A 22,108-nucleotide genomic window follows, 5' to 3' on the forward strand; every position below is an offset into this window, starting at 1 on the left:
AATAATAATAATATGCCATTTAGCAGACGCTTTTATCCAAAGCGACTTACAGTCATGCGTGCATACATTTTTTGTGTATGGGTGGTCCCGGGGATCGAACCCACTACCTTGGTGTTACAAGCGCCGTGCTCTACCAGCTGAGCTACAGAGGAATTGAAGGTCCCCAAGAACACAGTGGCCTCCATCATTCTTAAATGGAAGAAGTTTGGAACCACCAAGACTCTTCCTAGAGCTGGCCGCCCGGCCAAACTGAACAATCGGGGGAGAAGGGCCTTGGTCAGGAGGTGACCAAGAACCTGATGGTCACTCTGACAGAGCTCCAGAGTTCCTCTGTGAAGATGGGAGAACCTTCCAGAAGGACAACCATCTCTGCAGCACTCCACCAATCAGGCCTTTATGGTAGAGTGGCCAGACAGAAGCCACTCCTCAGTAAAAGGCACATGATAGCCCGCTTTGCCAAAAGGCACCTAAAGACTCTCAGACAATGAGAAACAAGATTCTCTGGTCTGATGAAACCAAGATTGAACTCTTTGGCCTGAATGCCAAGCGTCACGTCTGGAGGAAACCTGGCACCATCCCTACGGTGAAGCATGGTGGTGGCGGTATCATGCTGTGGGGAGGTTTTTCAGCAGCAGGGACTGGGAGTCAGGATCGAGGGAAAGATGAACGGAGCAAAGTACAGAGAGATCCTTGATGAAGACCTGCTCTAGAGCGCTCAGGACCTCAGACTGGGGCGAAGGTTCACCTTCCAACAGGACAACGACCCTAAGCACACAGCCAAGACAACGCAGGAGTGGCTTCTGGACAAGTCTCTGAATGTCTTTGAGTGGCCCAGCCAGAGTCTGTACTTGAAACTGATCTAACATTTCTGGAGAGACCTGAAAATAGCTGTGCAGCAGCGCTCCCCATCCAACCTGACAGAGCTTGAGAGGATCTGCAGAGAAGAATGGGAGAAACTCCCCAAATACAGGCGTGCCAAGCTTGTAGCGTCATACCCAAGAAGACTTGAGGCTGTAATCGCTTCCAAAGGTGCTTCAACAAAGTACTGAGTAAAGGGTCTGAATACTTATGTAAATGTGATAATTGAGTTTTTTATTTATAACCTGTTTTTGCTTTGTCATTATGGGGTATTGTGTGTAGATTGATGAGGGGGAAAATAACAATTTAATCAATTTTAAAATAAGGCTGTAACGTAACAAAATGTGGAAAAAGTCAAGTGGTCTGAATACTTTACGAATGCACTGTAGATACAAATGTTGGTGAAAATGTTGTGATTGTATCACCTAAGGTTTGTTTTTTAACGGATAGTCCTATGTATTGGACCTTGTATTTGTCCAGCTCCTGTCATTATTGTGGATGTATAAAATTCCATTCACTAGATGGACCCACATTTCTCTGTCGTCATAACTGACTTTTGGTTCTTGGGTTTGTTCATGATTCAGGTGATGCAGATGAAGCTTCACATTGTGGGTCTGATAGCCCAGAAGGGATCCTTCTCCAAGACGTCAGCCTTCGTGGTGTTGGACGGCCTGGTGGATAAAATAGGAGATGTGAAATGTGGGGGCAAAGCCAAGGAGGGCCTGACTGCTACCGCTGAGGCTTGCTCCCTGCCCTGGACAGCTGAACAGGTCTGTTGTTGGTGGTGTTGCCTTTCAGAACTGCGGTTCTGCTATTCAGTTTTTTTCCCTTTTCACATCTTTGAATTTAAAAAAGAGCACAAGTAAGAAATATCAGTTGTTCACTAGTGTGCTTCATCCCTCAGGTGGTCTCCATGGTTTTTGCACAGAAGAATCCTAAAAATCAAGCTGAAACCCTCAACTGGTTGGCTAACGCCATGAAGGAATTTGGATTTGCTGGGTAAGTTTCTTACTTTCCATTATTGGAGGTGTATTCATTTACCAATAACAATATCAAAGCATTCAGTGTCCTATGATAATATATTCTAATTCACAAAATCATTGCGGTAACACAAGTCTGCAGGTCTAATGCTTTATAACTTGTTATAAATATGTATGATATATATATGTACATGTTTATCGCTGCAGCATCAATGTGAAGGGTTTCATTAACAACGTAAAGACGGCGTTGGGAGCGACCAACCCTGCGGTGCGGACAGCAGCCATCACCCTCCTAGGAGTCATGTACCTGTACATGGGAGCTCCTCTACGCATGTTCTTCGAGGATGAGAAACCTGCCCTGCTGAAACAGATAGACGATGAGTTTGAAAAGGTAAGAAAAACGTGTATCTAATAAGTATAGTATGTATACAATATGTATTTGTATGTTCTAATGAATGGCCTCTGACTCTCTTTTTGAAATTGCTAGCTAGGGGTTGATTTCAACTGCTATCTGTTCGGTCTACATAAGATTGTCATATAAGAAATGGAAATACTGTATGTACATGTATATATTTTCAATGTGACTGATGCGATTGCTGCGTCAGATGCAAGGCCAGTCTCCTCCGACTGCGTTCAGAGGAGCCAAGAAAGGAGGAGCAGAGGAGGATGGAGAGGAGGCAGACGAGCAGGAGGAGGATGGAGGAGGAGGAGCACCTGACATCATGGATCTGCTACCTAGAACTGACATTAGGTTTGACTTTACACTCATACCCTTTTCACACTACCTTGTCTGCACTGTTCCATATTTTCAACAACTATGATGGATGTGTAATCAGGCAAGCTCATTACTGCTTGGATTGGTTTGGCTCTGTTCAGCTCAGTAGTGTGAAAAACCTTCTACTTCTTTGACTATTTTGATTGACGGTTCCATTCTATGTTTAATGGTTTGGCCATTCCACCTCATTAATCCACTCATTCTTTCATCTCCTGTGCAGTGATAAGATCACACAAGACATGGTGGATAAGATAGGTGACAAGAACTGGAAGATTCGTAAGGAGGGTCTGGATGAGGTGGCAGCCGTCATCTCTGAGGCCAAGTTTATCCAGGCCAGCATAGGAGAGCTACCCGTGGCACTGAAGGGACGCCTCAACGACTCCAACAAGATCCTGGTAAGAGGTTGAAGAGCTAGCTGTCTGTTTTTGTTTTCAGTATCAAATTGACGAAGAGGTCTTCAAACTTGTTGCAGGCACTCTTTAGTATGTTAAGTCTAAGCTATATTTTATTCTGTCTCATAGTAGAATATTATATGACATTATAGCTTTTTCTTATACCAAAGTATATTTTCTCTCTCCAGGTCCAGCAAACCCTGACCATTCTTCAGCAGATGGCCGTAGCGATTGGCCCAGCTCTGAAGCAACATGTCAAGAACCTGGGTATGCCCATCATCACTGTACTGGGAGACAGCAAGGTAAAGCCTATCGTACTCTGAGATACATGCACAAAGGCATAGGTAGCTATTATGGTTAGTGTGATAGAGAATATTATACTGTACGCATAGTACATACACATAATGAGCATAACAATCTAGTACAAGTGATAGACTGAGTGACTGTTTTGTTGTTCTCAGTATCAGTTGTCACTCGGTATTGTATTGAGTGAATAATGGTGTGGATTCTGTGTATCCCCCTCTCCCCTGTAGACCAACGTGCGTGCTGCTGCCATGACAACCCTGCAGGCCTGGGTAGAACAGACCGGCATGAAGGACTGGCTGGAGGGAGAGGACCTGTCTGAAGAGCTCAAGAGAGAGAACCCCTTCCTTAGGCAGGAGGTACAAACACAGCCCTTCAGGTCATCTCTTAAAACCTCTCTTAAAGCCTGCCTCTTGTAGCTGGCAGTAATATGTGATCAGGATGTGGTTAGGTGCTGGTATCATGGGTATTGTGTGGAATCTGAGCACAAGGTTGAAACGTTGGGGGCATCTGGAATGGGAATCATAATACCTCCAACCATGTTTGATGGCCATGTACGCTTATAATCTCTACCTGACACAGCCAGAAGAGGACTGGCCACCCCTCAGAGCCTGGCTCCTCTCTAGGTTTCTTCCTAGGTTCCTGCCTTTCTAGGGAGTTTTTCCTAGCCACTGTGCTTCTACATCTGTATTGCTTGCTGTTTGGGGTTTTAGGCTTGTGACATCTGCTCATCTATAAAGGGCTTTATAAATACATTTGATTGATTGAGAATGACCCATATAACACGCCCCTCCCCTCCCCTCCCCAGGTGCTGGGTTGGCTGGCAGAGAAGCTCCCCACCATGCGTACGGTGCCCTCTGACCTGATGCTGTGTGTGCCCTACCTGTACTCCTGTCTGGAGGACCGCAACGGAGACGTGAGGAAGAAGGCCCAGGATGCCCTGCCCACCTTTATGATGCATTTGGGCTACGAGAAGATGTTAAAGGCCACTGGCAAACTCAAGGTACGCTCTGTCATGGAGGAGATGACTTGGACAGGCTAAATTTCAAGATATAAAAGATGCCTTTGCCTCAATCCAGTCTGAGTTACTAATTGATAGTGGATTGAAAGAAAGTGAAACAGAGCTGTATTCAGTCTGGATTTCCAGGCTAGAGTACATTGTCTTACGTCCGGTTCATGGCTACACATTCGTGTTAGAAAGACTCAATAAGTCGGAAGACAATGGGCTATGGTATTGTTGTTCTGTAGTGACTGTGTCCCACTCTCCCTGCAGCCCGCCTCGAAGGAGCCTGTGTCTGCCCTGCTGGAGAAGGCACGGGCAGTGATGCCAGCCAAGCCTGCTCCACCTCCTGGCAAAGCTGCCGCAGCCAAGTCTATCAGCGGCGGTGCCCCTGCTGCAAAGTCAGGTTGGCTTGCTTCTCAGTTACTTTCTGAATGAAGTATGATCAAATCAAATTGTATCTGTCACATGCGCTGAATACAACAGGTGTAGACCTTACCGTGAAATGCTTACTTGCAAGCCCTTAACCAACAATGCAGTTCACGAAATAGTTAAGAAAATATTTACTAAATAAACTGAAGTAAAAAATAAAATAAAACACAATAAAATAACAATAACGAGGCTATATACAGAGGGTATTGGTACCGAGTCAATGTGCGGGGGTACAGGTTAGTCGAGGTAATTTGTACATGTAGGTAGGGGTAAAGTGACTATGCATAGATAATAAACAGCGAGTAGCAGCAGTGTAAAAACAAAAGGGGGGAGGGGGGTGTCTATGTAAATAGTCCAGGTCCATTTGATTAATTGTTCAGCAGTCTTATGGCTTGGGGGTAGAAGCTGTTAAGAAGCCTATTGGACCTAGACTTGGCGCTCCGGTACCGCTTGCCGTGCGTTAGCAGAGAGAACAGTCTATGACTTGGGTGGCTGGAGTCTTTGACAATTTTTTGTGCCTTCCTCTGACACCGACTAGTATATAGGTCCTGGATGGCAGGGAGCTTGGCCCATGTGATGTACTGGGCCGTACGCACTACCCTCTGTAGCGCCTTACGGTCGGATGCCGAGCAGTTGCCATACCAGGCGGTGATGCAACTGGTCAGGATGCTCTCGATGGTGCAGCTGTAGAACTATGAGTGTGCAGAACACTGTGTGCATCCCAAATGGCACCCTATTCCCTATTTAATGCATTACTTTTGACCAGGGTCAATAGGGCTCTAGTCAAAGGTACCGCACTATTTAGGGAATAGTGTGCCATTTGGGACACACAAAAGTATCCTCTACCACCAGTATGCTCCTTTCATGTGGCTATATCAGCAAAGTAGCGTCAGCCATTGAGTTTGAAGAGGGGGATCTATCTTTTTCAATGTTCTTATCTTGGGCAAGCAAAGATTTCTCTAGCTCCCTTGGACAGGTAGCTTGTGTTGTAACATGTAGACTTTGACTGTAAATCTATATAAAAGTGTCTTCTATAGTAGAGTATTATTTATATAAGCCGTGTTCATCCCAGAACTTCCTAACCACTCTGTTGTTGGTGTTGTGCAGCTTCCTCTAAAGCTAAACCTAAAGCTGTTATTGATGACTATGATGATGACGACGAGCCTGAGCATGAGACTAAGACTAAGAAAGTGGTTAAGGCTGGAGCTGCTAAAAAGGTATGCATTTATTAATCTTACAATTTTCATTGTTTATTTGTCTGGGACCGTGTACAATTAAAACATACATTTGATGCGTTTTTCCAGATATACAGTGCCTTCAGAAAGTATTCATACCCCTTGACTTGTTCCACATTTTCTTGTGTTACAGCCTGAATTCAAAATAGATTAAACTGATTTTTTTTCTCACCCGTATACACACAGTACCCCATAATGACAAAGTGAAAACATGTTTTTAGAAATGTCATCAATTGTGTTTAAAATGAAATGAAGAAATATCTAATTTATGTAAGTATTCACACCCCTGAGTCAATACTTTGTAGAAGCACCTTTGGCAGCGATTACAGCTGTGAGTCTTTCTGGTTAAGTCTCTAAGAGCTTTCCACACTTGGATTGTGCAACATTTGCCCATTATTATTTATTTAATTCTTCAAGCTCTGTCAAATTGGTTGTTGATCATTGCTAGACAACCATTTTCAGGTCTGGCCATAGATTTTCAAGTAGATTTAAGTCAAAACTGTAACTCGGCCACTCGGGAACATTCACTGTCTTCTTGGTAAGCAACTCCAGTGTAGATTTGGCCTTGTGTTTTAGGTTATTGTCCTGCTGAAAGGTGAATTCATCTCCCAGTGTGGTGGAAAGCACAATGAAACAGGTTTTCCTCTAGGATTTTCCTGTGCTTAGCTCCATTCCGTTTCTTTTTTTATAATGGAAAAACTCCCCAGCCCTTAACGATTACAAGCATACCGATAACATGATGCAGCAACCACTCTGTTTGAAAATATGGAGAGTAATGTGTTGTATTGGATTTGGCCCAAACATAACAAAAAGTTAATTGCTTTGTGACATTTTTTGCAGTATAACTTTAGTGCCTTGTTGCAAACAGAATACATGTTTTGGAATATTTGTATTCTGTACAGGCTTCCTTTTCACTCTGTCAATTAGGTTGGTATTGTGGAGTAACTACAATGCTATTGATCCATCCTCCGTTTTCTCCTATCACATCCATTAAAGTCTGTAACTGTTTTAAAGTCACTATTGGCCTCATGGTGAAATCCCTGAGTGGTTTCCTTCCTCTCCGGCAACAGAGTTAGGAAGGACGCCAGTATCTTTGTAGTGTAATTAATAACTTCACCATGCTCAAAGGGATATTCAATGTCTGGTTGTCTATTTTAACCCATCTAACAATAGGTGCCCTTCTTTGCGAGGCATTGGAAAACCTCCCTGGTCTTTGTGGTTGAATCTGTTTGAAATTCACTGCTCGACTGAGGGACCTTCCAGATAATTGTGTGTGGGGTACAGAGACGAGGCAGTCATTCAAAAACACTATTATTGCACACAGTGAGTCCATGCAACTTATTATGTGACTTTTTTAAGCACACGTTTACTCCTGAACTTATTTAGGTTTGCCATAACAAAGGGGTTGAATACTTGTTGACTGAGGCAAAATGTGGAAAAAGTCAAGGGGTGTGAATGCTTTCTGAAGGCTCTGTAGCTAGACTGATAATGCTTGTCTCCAGTCCCTGGGGATCTTGCTTGCCACTGTCATTTAAAATCTAAATCGGTACAATCTCATTCAGCTCTTGGCACACCAAGATCCTACAATGTGCCAGCTTTTCTCTCTGTGAACTGGATATTTCATTCTGCATTTAATAGAACGCCCCCCAGGAATCTGTTGCGAGCTCGGATAAAGATAGTGTCAGTAGTCCTAAAAGACTTACAAAGGGGAAGCGTAGCAGCCAGCAGGTACATGGTTGGAGTCAAGCACCACTGTTACTAATATGTGACTCAGGAATGACTAACTGGGTGGACTGAGCCTTGCACCGGGTGTTGAGGCACTGCACGTGTGTCTGTTTCTAAAACTATGTTGGTGATTTTTTTTTTGCATGTTTTGTGGGTATTAAAACACACCCACACACTGTGTGGGGCTGAACACAATATCTAAATGTTTTATGTTTTTGCTTTTATATTTAGCGTTATCTTGTAATGGTAATAATATTTGGTCTAGCTTTTCATATACAGGCTGCAATCAGAGAGTTCTTTACATTATAAACATACGATGTTTCTCTGCTGTCTTTTAAACCTTTCTGTCTTTGTCTGACCACGCTATAAACGAGTTTTACAACTTTTGTATGTAGCTTTATATCTTGTTATGTTTCTGAACGGTCTTTTAAACCTCCCTGTTTCTCTACCACATATTCTGAGCACAATGCATAATAACCCTTTTCTCTCTAGCTTTTAAATATAGGTAATTGCCAAAATAATGGAAACACTTGAGTAAATGAAAGCAGGTGCTTCCACACAGGTGTGGTTCCTGAGTTGATTAAGCAATTAACATCCCATCGTGCTTAGGGTCATGTATAAAAATGCTGGGCAGCCCATTATTTTGGCTACCATGGCTATGGCCCCATAGGATGACAATGCCCCATCCACAGGGCACGAGTGGTTACTGAATGGTTTGATGAGCATGAAAACGATGTAAACCATATGCCATGACCGTCTCAGTCACCAGATCTCAACCAAATTGAACACTTATGGGAGATTCTAGAGCGGCGCCTGAAACGATTTCCACCACGATCAACAAAACACCAAATGATGGAATTTATTTTGGAAGAATTGTGTCGCATCCCTCCAATAGAGTTCCAGACACTTATAGAATCTATGCCAAGGTGCATTGAAGCTTTTCTGGCTCTTGGTGGCCCAACCCCCTATTAAGACACTTTGTGTTGTTGTTTCCTTTATTTTGGCAGTTACCTGTAGCTTTGTATCTTGTAATGATGGTGTTTCTGTGCTTTTTATGTTGTTCTGATAATGTCTCTGTGCTGTCTTGTAAACCTCCTCATTTCTCCCCGTCCCGTCTTCAGGGTGTGCTTGGGAAGAAGGCCCCGGTCACTAAGGCCACTGCCAAGGATGAGGAGGACAGGTCAGGTGTTATCTTTATGCTGGTGCCCAACGGCAAGGAACAGAGGATAAAGGAGGAAAAAGGGCTGAAGGTAATATAGATTATAGTAATAATATATGCCATTTAGCAGACGCCTTTATCCATAGTCTTAATCATGCATGCATTTAATTTATGGGTGGTCCCGGGAATCAAACCTATATCCTGGCGTGGCAAGCTCCATGCTCTACTAACTGAGCTACAGAGAAGTGACGTCACCTTTTTAGCTATTCAGTTTTATCACCTTGTAGCTTTTCACTTTGATAAAGGAGTGGGTGAGGTGTCTCTGTTGTCTGTGGAGGCTGTGCCGTGTTGAAGGAAAAGGTTGATCAAAAGGACAGTATTGAAATGAGTCATGTCATGCGTTTCATCTGCTCCCTGACAGTTTGTGTGGCATTTTGGATGCCCAGGATAAGACTGTTTGCTGAGCAAGAAATAATTATTTATTTTATCCTTTATTTAACCTGGCGAGTCAGTTAACCCGAGTCAATTTGCATGAAATCTAATTGGCATAATAAAAACATCCTTTGTTTCGTCAACAATTATTCTTTTTGGGATACCTGAAGGGGTCCTAAAATTAGAAATGCAATATCTAAATGATCCTTGGTATGACCATCTTAAAACAATTCGTAATGTGAGTAAATAATGCTGAATAATCACTTGTGATGCAGGTGTTGAAATGGAATTTCCAGACCCCTCGAGATGAGTATGTGGACCAGTTGAAGACTCAGATGTCTACCTGCTTCGCCAGGTGGCTCCAGGACGAACTCTTCCACGCTTCTGACTTCCAACGCCAGGTCAAGGCTATTGGGGTCATGGGAGAGGTAAGATCCCCGCAGGAGACAGCAAAACACATGTATGATTAGATAGAGCCCTTGGTGAGTCTCTTTCTTTTTTATTTATACAGGTTTGTGTTATTGAGATGATCTCTTTTGCAATAAAAAAAAAAAATCTAATATCAAATCTTATTTTTAGTTTATATTAGACTGGAGAAACAGAAAAAGAAGTATCCTGTTTCTTCAGTTTTGCCTTTTGCCTCCAGCACTTTCACAAATCAGCTAATGGTGTGCGGTAGAGTCTGCCTATTATCTACAAGTTTATTTTAGACTAAAACCATTAGTGTTTTTTTTTAAACCTAAGGGAGTTTTTTTACTTGACTGACTACAATGTTATTTTTACACTGTCTAGCGTATGGAGGATGAGCTTGAGGGCACAGTCAGCTGCTTGGACCTGATCCTGAAGTGGTTCACGCTGCGTTTCTTTGAGACCAACAGCACTGTGCTGATGAAAGTTCTGGAGTACCTCAAGCTGCTCTTCCCCATGCTGAGCAGAGAGAACTACCACCTCAACGAATACGAGGCTTCCTCCTTCATCCCCTACCTCATCCTCAAAGTAAGTCACCTCCATCCACTATCTCATTCCAAAATCATGGGCATTAATATGGAGTTGGTTCCTCCTTTGCTGCTATAACAGTCTCTGCGCTTCTGGGAAGGCTTTCCACTAGATGTTGGAACATTGCTGCGGGGACTTGCTTCCATTGAGCCACAAGAGCATTAGTGAGGTCTGGCATTGATGTTGGGTGATTAGGCCTGGCTCGCAGTCGGCGTTCCAATTTATCCCAAAGGTGTTCGATGGGGTTGAGGTCAGGGCTCTGCACAGGCAAGTCAAGTTCTTCCACACTGATCTTGAAAACAATCTCTGTACCTCGCTTTGTGCATGGGGGCATTGTCATGCTAAAACAGGAACTTCCCCAAACTGTTGCCACAAAGTTGGAAGTACAGAATCGTCTAGAATGTCATTGTATGCTGTAGCTTTAAGATTTCCCTTCACTGGAACTAGGGGGCCTAGCCCGAACCATGAAAAACAGCCCCAGACCATTATTCCTCCTCGACCAAACTTTACAGTTGGCACTATGCACCAAACCCAGATTCGTCCATCGGACTGCCAGATGGTGAAGCGTGATTCATCACTCCAGAGAACGCGTTTCCACTGCTCCAGTGTCCAATGGCGGCAAGCTTTACACCACTCCAGCCGACGCTTGGCAATGCGCATGGTGATCTTAGACTTGTGTGCGGATGCTCGGCCATGGAAACCCATTTCATGAAGCTCCCGACGAACAGTTCTTGTGCTGGTGTTGCTTCTGGAGGCGGTTTGGAACTCTGTAGTGAATGTTGCAACCGAGGACAGGCTAATAGTTTTATGTTATTATGCGCTAGGTGCTTCAGCACTCGGCATTCCAGTTCTGTGAGCTTGTGTGGCCTACCACTTCGCTGCTGAGCCGTTGTTGCTCCTAGACTTTTCCACTTCACAATAACAGCACTTACAGTTGACCGGGGCAGCTCTAGCAGGGCAGAAATTTTACAAACTGACTTGTTGGAAAGGTGGCATCCTATGACGGTGCCACGTTGAAAGTCACTGAGTTCTTCAGTAAGGCCATTCTAATGCCAATGTTTGTCTATAGAGATTGCATGGCTGTGTGCTGGATTTTATACACCTGTCAGCAACGGGTGTGGCTGAAATAGCCGAATCCACTAATTTGAAGGGGTGTCCACATACTTTTGTGTATATATAGTGTAAGTCACCTCCATCCCCAACCTCATCCTCAAACTATGTCACCTTATCCTTCATCCCCTACCTCATCCTCAAAGTCACCTCTACCACCACCCAGACAAGGGTTCAAATTATATCTGAAGTCTTTCAAATCGGATCAGTGGGATACTCCCAAATGTGGAAACCCCACTCATCTGGCACTCCAGGGAGACTCAAGCAAATGTTCAAAGTATTACAATTATTTCAGATACCATTTGAACCTAGGTCTGGGACCAACACACTCTCTCCATGTGGTGTGGTCTCTGTTTATAGAAAGCTGTGTGACATCCTTTTTTCACCTGACAGGTTGGGGAATCGAAGGATGTGGTGCGTAAAGATGTGCGTGCCATCTTCACCATGCTTTGTAAGGTCTACCCCGCCAGCAAAGTCTTCCCTTTTCTCATGGATGGGACCAAGTCCAAGAACTCCAAACAAAGAGCTGGTAAGACCAAGTGGACTAAGGCTAGAATAAAGGAGGAGAAAATACAATTCATTGCATTGTCAAATCTTATATTCATTGTAGTAATAATAATACATGGGACTTATAAAGCGCTTTTCAAGGACCCAAAGTTGCTTAAAGGGGAAGTTTACCCAAAGGGGAAGTTTATCCAAAATCCAGAAACTCCCAAGTAATTCCATACATTGAAACTAGTTCTGTGGAGTTTGCCCTCTCCCCTTCTCTCTCTCTTGAGTGCAGAACTGCGACGGCTGCAAAAACGGGTCACGTGACATGTGATGTTACTGGATGCAGGCCTCACTCTGCTCCGTTGTCAGTGAATGCGTGATTCACAAATTCATAAGTAAGCGTAATGCCGAATTTGCTATTTTTGTCAAAAGTACCATCGGTTTTGATTTAAAATGTATACTTTTCCACCTAAAATATTTGTGAGTATTTTATATCATTATTTTATGTAGCAGACTGTCACAGCAGCGGAGATGGGTAACAACTGCACATGAGCGCCCTCGTGGGGGAAACCCTGCTACGTAGAAATGTCACAATATGCCCTTATATGGAGCTTGATGTCACAGATTCAAGTTCGTTTGGGGGGTAGAAGTAGTGAGGATACAATTTTTTTTTTTTTACAACCAAGAACATGTCTGACGAAAAACTCGCGAGTGAGGAGGAAGAGTAGCCTACTGGAGGGGCGTCGATGTTGTCAAACCTTATTTAGTTGAGTCAGAGTAGCCTATTCTGACAGAATTTAGGCAAATTGAACTTGGCAGCCACTGTTTTAGAAACCGAGGCCGCAGCAGCAGCTGGACAAGAGCCCCAGCCCAGGATCAACACAGACTGGTGGTGGAGTTGTGGCAATTGCGCTCCAATGCCGACCAATGAGGAAGGTTTGTGCTGCAGAGAATTCAAATATGTGACTAGAATTCTTACAGACATGGAGGAACTTATTAATGATGAGGAGCAGTTAGTTTGCTTTTGCGACCACGGGGATTTTGCTGCCCACAAAAACTGGTGTCCTGGACAAAAAAATCTGTAATTTCAAAAAGGAATTGGAGAGACAACCCTGTTCCAGCTGCGCCAAATGGACAGTTATCCAAACGAGGAAGTAGCTAAACTTTACTTTATTGAGTGAACGCTTATCATAAACCTCTGAACAGGACCGTTAGTGGGTTTATGGTTTCACATTATCCTATGTTTGTTTGTTTATTTATATATATATATATATATATATATATATATATATATATATATATATATATATATATATATATACTGCAATGTAAGGTGACACAATGTCTATTGTCTCCTCAACCCCCCTTGTCATAAATACATAGGGCACATATGCTAACCTGTATTGCACCTAGGCCTATATGTCTCCATGATATGGTGCAACGGTAATAAAAACACCTTGAACTTCAAGGATCAGGTTAGGCTACATACTGTACCTCCGTATGCTTCCTTTGTCGCTCTCTCTTCTGAAACGCACTGCGCCAGATCCTGTCCATGGAAATACAGTAGCAACAGTTGTATCTTTTGGTATCCTTTGGTTTTCTGTCCCCATAATTTCAGATTGCATATCTCGTTCATATGCATTGACATCAAGCTCCATATAAGGGCGTATGAGCAGGGTTTCCCCCACGAGGGCGCTCATGCGCAGTTGTCACCCATTTCTGCTGCTGTGACAGTCTGCTACATAAAATAATCACAAATGTTTTAGGTGGAAAAGTACACTTTTCCTGACTCAAAATTAGCTAATTCGGCCGTACGCTTTCAATAACACAATGAATTTGACCACAGATGGCGCATTTGTGAATCATGTATTCACTGACAACGGAGCAGAGTGAGGCCTGCATCCAGCAACGTCACGAGGCACATGACCCATTTTTGCAGCTGTCTCAGTTCTGCAATCCATGGAGGGGGAGAGGGCGACCTCCACTGAACTAGTTTCAATGTATGGAATCACTTGGGAGTTTCTGGATTTTGGGTAAACTTCTCCTTTAAGGGTAGGCCTTGTCAAAGAGGTGGGGCTTTAGGAGGGACTGAAAGTGGGTGATGGACTCAGAGTCACAGACGGCTGGAGGGAGGGCGTTCCAGAGCCTAAGAGCAACCCTGGAGAAGGCCCTGGAGCTTGGACCTGGGGATGACAAGGTGGCCTGCTGTGGTGGAACGAGTGCGCGTATGGGTTGGTAGGGGAGAAGGTCTGAGAGGTAAGGGTGGTGAAGGGCTTTGTAGGTCAGAAGCAGGATCTTGTGATCAATGTGTTGGGAACCAGTGGAGTTCAAGGAGGACAAGGGTGATGTGCTGCTAGGACTTAGTGTGGGTGAGGAGTCGGGCTGCAGTTTTGAACCATTTGGAGCTTCTGGAGGGAGCTTGAGTTGATGCCTGAGAGTAGTGAGTTGCAGTAGTCAAGATGGGAGGAGATTAATGCATGTATGTGGGTTTCAGCGGGAGGACGGGAGGACCTGACTTTGGCAATGTTGCGAGGTGGAAGAGGATTTGACAGTCTGTCTTTTGTGGTGGTCAAAGGAGTGGGTGGAATCCAGGATGACCCCAAGGTTGCTTGCATTGAGGGAGGAAGAGACAGTTGTCGTCAATGGTGAGAGTAAAGTTGCGAGCTTTGGTGAGGGTGGATTTGGTACCTATGAGGAGTTCCATTTTATCACTTGAGCTTGAGGAAGTTTTGTTGCATCCATGTTTTTATTGCAGAGGCGGGATTCAATGTGGGTTGAGGAGGGATTTGGTGCTGAGGTAGATCTGGGTGTCATCGGCATAGCAGTGGAAGTCGAGGTTGAAGTGACTGAGGATCTAACCAAGGGGGAAGGATGTAGATGATGAGTAAGGGACCCAGTACAGAGTCCTGGGGGACACCATGTGTAACTGCAGCTGAGTTTGAGGTGTGGCCATTGAGGCAGATGTAGTGTAGTGGGTCCGGTTTGTGAGGTATAAGTGTAGCCAGGAGAGTGTGGTGCCCTCAACACCCAGACCCTCATGCCTGGTGAGGAGGATCTGATGGCTCACTGTGTCAAAAGCGGCACTCACGTCGAGGAGAATCAGGATGTAGAGGGAACCAGCATCAGCGGAGGTGAGGAGGTCATTGATAACTTTAGGAGTGCAGATTCAGTAGTGTGGAGGGGCGGAAACCAGACTGGAGGGGATTGAATATGTTGTTGATTTGCAGGTGGGTTTGTAATTGGGAGGCAACAGTCTGTTCCTTGACAAGGAAATGGGGTGGAAGTTATTGAGAAGGGTGGTGTCCAGTCTTGGCTTTTTTAAGATGGTGGGGACTGTTCCGTTGACGTTGTGTGTGATATATGGACAGAGAGTATGCAGGCAGGCTTTGATGAGAACAGTGGGGAGAGGATCCAGGGAGCAAGTTGTAGTCTTGGATGACATTACTTTTGAGATGTATGGAGAGTCAATGGGGGGTGAATTCAGAGAGCCGGGTCTCAGCGGTGGCGGTTGACGGGGAGGGGCGGCTGAGGGAGATTGATCAGTCAGTGATGAGTTTATTTTGGTGAACTTGTCTTTGAAAAACTGAAGGAAGGAGTTGCGGAGTTCAGTGGAGGGAGTAGAGAAGGTGTCGTTACGGTGTTGAAGTCATTTGCTGACAGTGGGAACAGAGTCCGGGAGTTCTTATTGGAGCTGTTGATGATGTTGGAGAAGTAGGCGGACCTGGCAGCACTGAGGGCATCTCTGGAGGCGGAGGTTGTAGGCCTCAGCGTGGACAGTGAGCCCAGGCTTCCTGCTCAGGCGCTCCAGGCGGCAGCCAGCTTGCTTCAGGGCGCGGAGCTCAGGGATAAATAAGGGGAGGAGAAGGGAACAGGTTTAGTTTTGAGGGGGGCCAGATAGCTGAGAGAAACTGAGCAGTGTTGAATTGGGCAGCTAGCTCATAAGGTGAGTTGGGGGGCGTGGTCAAGGGGCAGGTCAGAGCACATGGCATCAGAGCGTTGGAGGGGGTCAACAGCTTTGATGTTGCGGAAGGAGATGAGGCGTTTGTCAGTGTTGTGGGGTGAGTATGAGGGAAGAGGGACATTTTAAGGATCTTGTGGTGAGACTGTAGGAACAGGGAAGGGGAAATATTAGTTAGGTTGAGGCCAAAAGAGCAGACGAGATGTGTATGTGTCCCTTGATGTGAGTGGGAAAATTGACATGTTGGGTAATATTGAAACAGAACAGCAATTAAATCCGAGACAAGTTTTGATTTTGAGTCCATGTGAATATTCATATCGCCAAGCAACAGTAACAGGGGGAGAGTAAGAACCTTCAGGCCTTCTGTTGAGTTTAAACTTCCTGTGCTTCAATATCCTTATTTGTATCTCCTCGTTGTGGCACGAACCAACCATTCTCTCCCTGTATTCCCCTAGAATGTCTTGAGGAGCTAGGCTGTCTGATAGAGAACTATGGGATGAACGTCTGTCAGCCAACACCAGCCAAATCCCTGAAAGAGATCGCTGTTCACATCGGAGACAGGGACAATTCAGTACGCAACGCTGCCCTCAACACAGTGGTGGCTGTGTACAATGTCTGTGGGGACCAAGTCTACAAACTCATTGGCAATGTAAGATACTCCTACTACTACAATGTACTGTAATATAAACTGCAATAGAGGGTATGTCACAAAGCAGGATCAATGAGTTAGCCAGCAAACTAGCATAAATGTTCAGAAATGAATACATTTAAGTCCTGTGTAGCTCAGTTGGTAGAGCATGGTGCTTGCAACGCCAGGGTTGTGGGTTCGATTCCCACGGGGGGGCCAGTATGAAAACTGTATGCACTCACTTAACTGTAAGTCGCTCTGGATAAGAGCGTCTGCTAAATGACTAAAATGTCAATTTTAAAAGATATGCTTGAAATGGCCATGGACTGTTTCAACCAACAACCCATAGTCAACTTTCACTTTATTAATGAACCAGGAAATGTGAATGTTTATTCAAGTTGGCTAACGTAGTATCCTGCTATGGACTATACGCCTCTGGAGATGTCATCTCTGGTGTTTATCTCAAACATCCTTTGTCTGTCTTTTGCAGCTGTCTGAGAAGGAGATGAGTATGTTAGAGGAGAGGGTCAAGCGCTCGGCTAAGAAGACCCCAGCAGCAGCCCCACCACCCACCAGACAGACTGCAGAGAGAGAGAGGCCCCAGAGAGAACACCCCTCCAACCCCAATGCTACCTTCATGAGGAAGCCTGCTCAGCCACCTCAGGAGGAAGTGCCCAACAAGCTCAAGTATGGAATTGGTCAAATCCCTGACCTAGTGCCTCCTCAACTACCTACCAAAGCATGGCTCTCTATTCTAACAGATCTATGGTGTTTTTACTTTAGTCTGGTGATCTAGTAGTTACAAGTGCCGCTGTACTTTACTCACATTCATGGCAAAGAAATTCTGTCCATGCCTTAAGACCTTACCTACAAACCCTCGTAAGGATAAACCCTTTGTTCCTCCTCAATGTCAGTCTTTTACTCTTTTCACACTGATGTGATGAGCCGAACCGTGCTGAGCTCTACTGCACTGACCTGGTTACGCATCCATCATATATACCGGAACAATGCTTGAACAACAATGTGAAAGAAAAAATATCTGAGCCAGCACAGTATAGATTAAAAAATCATACTTTTTCCCCAGAGGGAAATTTGTTTGCACGGTTTGGGTTGGCACGATGGTGTGAAAATAGTATTTGTGTATTCTTTCCTTCTCAATTTTCTAACCTCTGTTGGTTTCATTGCATGGTGTGCGGTCTGTTAATGCTGAGCCTCTCTTATCCTTTATAATTGCTCTTCTCTTATCGCTGCTCTGCTCTCCATGGACAGAATAATGTATCGCACTTATAGGATGTGAGTACCGCCGTGCCTCTCCCAGACAGTGTGCACTCTGTTCTCCTCCAGAAGCACTCAGGATGGGGATGTAATGTAGATTCATCTGAACGTAACACTCACCAGTCTAAACTAAGTAGTTCAGTTTATGTCTCCTCCCCCCTAGGGCTGTTGCGGTGACCGTATTACCGCCACACCGGCAGTCACGAGTCAAGAAGGCAGTACATTTCCACGTGACTGTTTAGTCACGGTAATTAGGCTTCTCCAAGCTCTTTAGCTGTTGATGGTCATTTGTAGCCTACCAAATGTGCTAACTGCCTGGTACTCAGCACTCTATTGTCCCTCTAATCAAACACTTAATGAGAGGCCATGAGCTCATGTTGCGCAACATTTCTATAGGCTATGCAATTGCGTGAGAAAACAGAGTGATGGCCTCTATTAAAAAGAGGATCCCATCAGCTTTCTATAGGCTAGACCTACTATATTTATTTCTCAACTTTCCTAATATTAAACACATTGCTTATCTTTACAACAGGAGTATAGCCTACCTGGCTGGCATGAAAATGAACCACTGGGAAAAGCGTCCTCCTTTAGCTATTTAAGTGTATAGATGTAATTTTTCCCGCTTTCCCTGTTTCAAGACAGGTGCATGATGATGGTCCGTTCTAAATCAAAACGAATTTCACACATATTATTTAGTATACGTAAAGACAAGATTAAATCAAGAATAGTCTGATGGGTGACAAGATTAGCTTATCATGTGAATTATATATTGTCACTTGTGAATGATGCCCAGCTTAAGGCAAATCATAGTCGCACACCACATGTAGCCTAGCCGCACACCACATGTAGCCTAGCCGCACACCACATGTAGCCTAGCCACACACCACATGTAGCCTAGCCGCACACCACATGTAGCCTAGCCACACACCACATGTAGCCTAGCCACACACCACATGTAGCCTAGCCCATGGGCCTATATGTTTTGATAAGGTTTGTTTCAAAATCCACTTTACAACGGGTGTAGAGCCTAACTGGCATACATATTGTATGCAGCGCGTGAGTTTCAAGTTTGGGGAAGATCATTTTCACCATAAAAATGCACCTTTTTATAATAAAAGCATTACATGCATAATCTCATTTGTGGTCACTTTTGATAAATGGTGTTTTCCCGCTAATGGAACATTCGCGCTTATAACCTACTGCCGTGTGCGCATTGCTGCGCTTATAATGTGAAGAAATAGCCTAATTGCGTCAGCCTCATTGTGTTAAAAGTTTTTTTGATGCTAGTGGTTGTATTAATTTGGGATCTATCACATCCCACAACTGTCCCAGACTATGGTTGGAATATTTATTTCTCGCACAGAATAGAATAGGTCGACTTTTCAAATCGTTTGGAGAAAATATCCTTTCTATTTTATTCAGCTTTGTTCAATTGTATTCTTCATACTATAAAAGAATGCCACGGAATTATAAGCAAATCTTGTCTGCTAAATGAACTAGTGTAGCCCACAGCCATATGGCATAGCCAGATCACAACCTAACATAAGGACAACTCAGAGTATGCTATTCTGTTCTTCTGAAATAGACTACATTTTCTTCATATCATGTTTCTTTGACCTGTCTAAAATAAATAATGGATTTATTGTGAAGATGTAGGCTATATTACATGGATTTATTAGACTTTTTTTAAATGTAGATGTTCCAAAGGTCTGCATCAGCGGCTTGTAGGCTATGCATGGCAGCCAGGAGATGCAAAATGTGTTTGTTAATTAATGGTCAATTACCGTGAGACCGGCAGTTATTTGCTTGACAATCACCGGCTGACTAAATTTCATGACCGCCACAGCCCTATCCCCCCGCCACAGCCCTACTCCCCCTCCTCGTCGTCGTCCAGTGTTAATGGCAACCTTCCAGTGTCCATACTAGCAAACCACTTAGAGTGAAGCCATGTATTACTCCGCCATTCTAAGTAGTATTCTGGTGCGGGTATATTGGAACAGAGATAATGTGTGCCTACCTGTCTGTCTGTGTTGGTTTCGATGACATGGTTCTGAATGATCCTCTTCTGTCCTCCCCCAGCCAAGCGCGGGCTCAGAACGCTATACGGGAACACTCGCACCCGTCCATCCCCAAGGAGTTTCAGCTGGATCTGGACATGATTGAGAACGACCACACACGGGTCAGTGAGCTGCCCGACCTGGTCCAACACAAACTGGACGAACTGCTGGAGCCCATCATGATGCCAGAGCCCAAGTGAGTGTCTCTCTGACCTGACCCAAACTTTATACCAAACTTTCCCAAGTCTTAGACCAACGCTGCCTGGCTGGCCTGAACTTCCATTTCAGTCTTTTTTACATTAGTTCTGAAATAGCAGAGTGATGAATAGTTGAGTGATGAACTACACTTTTAACATGTGGATACACAACTAACCTGTCCAAGCATTATACCAACACTGGCTGGGAGGGATGTGCATTGATCTACTGTAGAACCGTTTTGAATTTCTAAAATCCAAGAGACTTGTGATGGTCGTGGCATCACAAGACTAACGACAGTGAGTGGTTATGTAATTAGTTGTGTGTGTGTTTCCCCAGGATCCGCTCTGTCTCGCCCCACTTTGATGATCTTCACAACAGCACCGCTTCCACCATCAACTTTGTCATTTCCCAGGTGGCCAGTGGAGACATCAACACCAGCATACAGGCTCTGGCACAGGTTGGTACATCACTGTAGTATAGGCTGAAAAAGAGGTTAGGGAACATCAAGCCTCGATTTCCGTCTTCCAATAGTCGAGTGAAGGGGACTTGGAAGTCTGGAAATGGGAGACTAGGGAACATCGAACTCCGACCTATCTAACTACAGTACTCTGCTCTAGTTAGAGAAGAGGGCAAGCAGTGGACAGTGTCTCTCTGCGTATTAACCTCTGTCTCCCCTTCCCCCAAGATTGATGAGGTGTTGAGGCAGGAGGACAAGGCGGTGGCCATGTCAGGTCACATCGACCAGTTCCTCATCGCCACCTTCATGCAGCTGCGCCTCATTTACAACACACACATGGCCGACGACCGCCTCGACAAGAAGGACATCTTCAAGCTCTACAGCTGCATCATCGGCAACATGCTCTCAGTGAGTAGTGACGACACATTCACACCACTAGGGGGCGATAGTGGTCTGTTTGAAAGAGTTGGCTCAATCTCTACATTTACATTTACATTTTAGTCATTTAGCAGACGCTCTTATCCAGAGCGACTTACAGTTAGTGAGTGCATACATTTTCTTTCATACTTGGACATTCAGACCACAATCTCACCACACTGTCATAACCATAACGTCATCAGGCTATGTCACTATGGTGAGGTAACAGCGTGACGGTGGTGACTCGGAGAGGTCGTGAAGGTGATGACGTACCGGGATCTGTCCTTTGCCAATGATGCGGTCGGTGCTGTCTCCGTCCTCTTTTTTCTTCTTGGTCTTGTTGTAGCTCTTCTCATAACACAGCAGCCTCCAGGTCTATCTCAAACTCCTCGTTCCAAGAGGTTTTGTTTTAACATCTAAAACCAGAATATTTTCACAGTGTATCAAGGTGGAGATCTCTTTCTAGAGTAACATTAAAAGGGACAGTTGTTGTATTTTTTTGTATTTTTGATTTGACCAAACTCTTTTTAGCCAAGCACACCGGAGTATGCTTAGTAGACCGTTGTGGACATCTGTAACACTGCCAGGTGTGTGTGTCTCCTGTGTACTGTAGTTGTTCTCTATGGAGAGCCTGGCGCGAGAGGCGTCTATGGGGGTTCTAAAGGACCTGATGCACGGTCTGATCACGCTGATGCTGGATGCCCGGGTGGAGGACATCGAGGACGGACAGCAGCTCATCCGCTCCGTCAACCTGCTGGTGGTCAGAGTACTGGAGAAGTCTGACCAGACCAACATCCTCAGGTCAGAACTTTGACTTTATTACATTTAGTTTTACGGGGACAGTGCACATGAATCAACATTACTGTAAATGCCTTGTCCTGAGAAATGTTAGCAATGATGGCTCATGTACTTCAGAGAACCTCTCTAAGCACAGAGCAGGAGAATGCACCCTGGCTAAGGATGATGGAGATGAAGACATTTCCAGAATACTGTATATAGTATCTCTTTTTCTCTCCTCCCAGTGCTCTTCTAGTGCTGCTACATGACAGCCTTACCACCTCATCAGGGTCTCCTATGTTCTCTGAACTGGTCATGAAGGTATCACTATTTCATTTGTTATGGGAGTGTTTACTTTTATCTGTGCATGATATGTATGGTGTTTGCACATGAGCTAGTCAGATGTGTATTCCCTGTTCTTTGGGACATTTTACATTTTTTAGCACAAAAAA

General features: G+C 44.5%; 1 protein-coding gene across 1 annotated transcript in view; it reads left to right on the forward strand.

Annotated features, from left to right (window-relative positions):
- The window catches only part of LOC311136917 (cytoskeleton-associated protein 5-like), a 41,273-nt gene that overhangs the window by 12,860 nt on the left and 6,305 nt on the right, over nucleotides 1-22,108 (forward strand). The window contains exons 17-37 of the mRNA XM_084171232.1: nucleotides 1,443-1,628; nucleotides 1,763-1,857; nucleotides 2,046-2,229; nucleotides 2,444-2,589; nucleotides 2,834-3,008; nucleotides 3,194-3,307; nucleotides 3,539-3,667; nucleotides 4,117-4,311; nucleotides 4,582-4,714; nucleotides 5,848-5,957; nucleotides 8,822-8,950; nucleotides 9,567-9,719; nucleotides 10,084-10,287; nucleotides 11,791-11,926; nucleotides 16,303-16,496; nucleotides 16,966-17,162; nucleotides 19,830-20,003; nucleotides 20,342-20,462; nucleotides 20,691-20,870; nucleotides 21,493-21,680; nucleotides 21,902-21,977. Coding sequence (XP_084027358.1) covers nucleotides 1,443-1,628; nucleotides 1,763-1,857; nucleotides 2,046-2,229; nucleotides 2,444-2,589; nucleotides 2,834-3,008; nucleotides 3,194-3,307; nucleotides 3,539-3,667; nucleotides 4,117-4,311; nucleotides 4,582-4,714; nucleotides 5,848-5,957; nucleotides 8,822-8,950; nucleotides 9,567-9,719; nucleotides 10,084-10,287; nucleotides 11,791-11,926; nucleotides 16,303-16,496; nucleotides 16,966-17,162; nucleotides 19,830-20,003; nucleotides 20,342-20,462; nucleotides 20,691-20,870; nucleotides 21,493-21,680; nucleotides 21,902-21,977 — 3,219 coding nt within the window. The remainder of the gene's footprint in view (nucleotides 1-1,442; nucleotides 1,629-1,762; nucleotides 1,858-2,045; nucleotides 2,230-2,443; nucleotides 2,590-2,833; nucleotides 3,009-3,193; nucleotides 3,308-3,538; nucleotides 3,668-4,116; nucleotides 4,312-4,581; nucleotides 4,715-5,847; nucleotides 5,958-8,821; nucleotides 8,951-9,566; nucleotides 9,720-10,083; nucleotides 10,288-11,790; nucleotides 11,927-16,302; nucleotides 16,497-16,965; nucleotides 17,163-19,829; nucleotides 20,004-20,341; nucleotides 20,463-20,690; nucleotides 20,871-21,492; nucleotides 21,681-21,901; nucleotides 21,978-22,108) is intronic.

The sequence above is a fragment of the Coregonus lavaretus genome (assembly GCF_964263955.1).
Source record: "Coregonus lavaretus genome assembly, chromosome: 11".
Taxonomy (NCBI): domain Eukaryota; kingdom Metazoa; phylum Chordata; class Actinopteri; order Salmoniformes; family Salmonidae; genus Coregonus; species Coregonus lavaretus.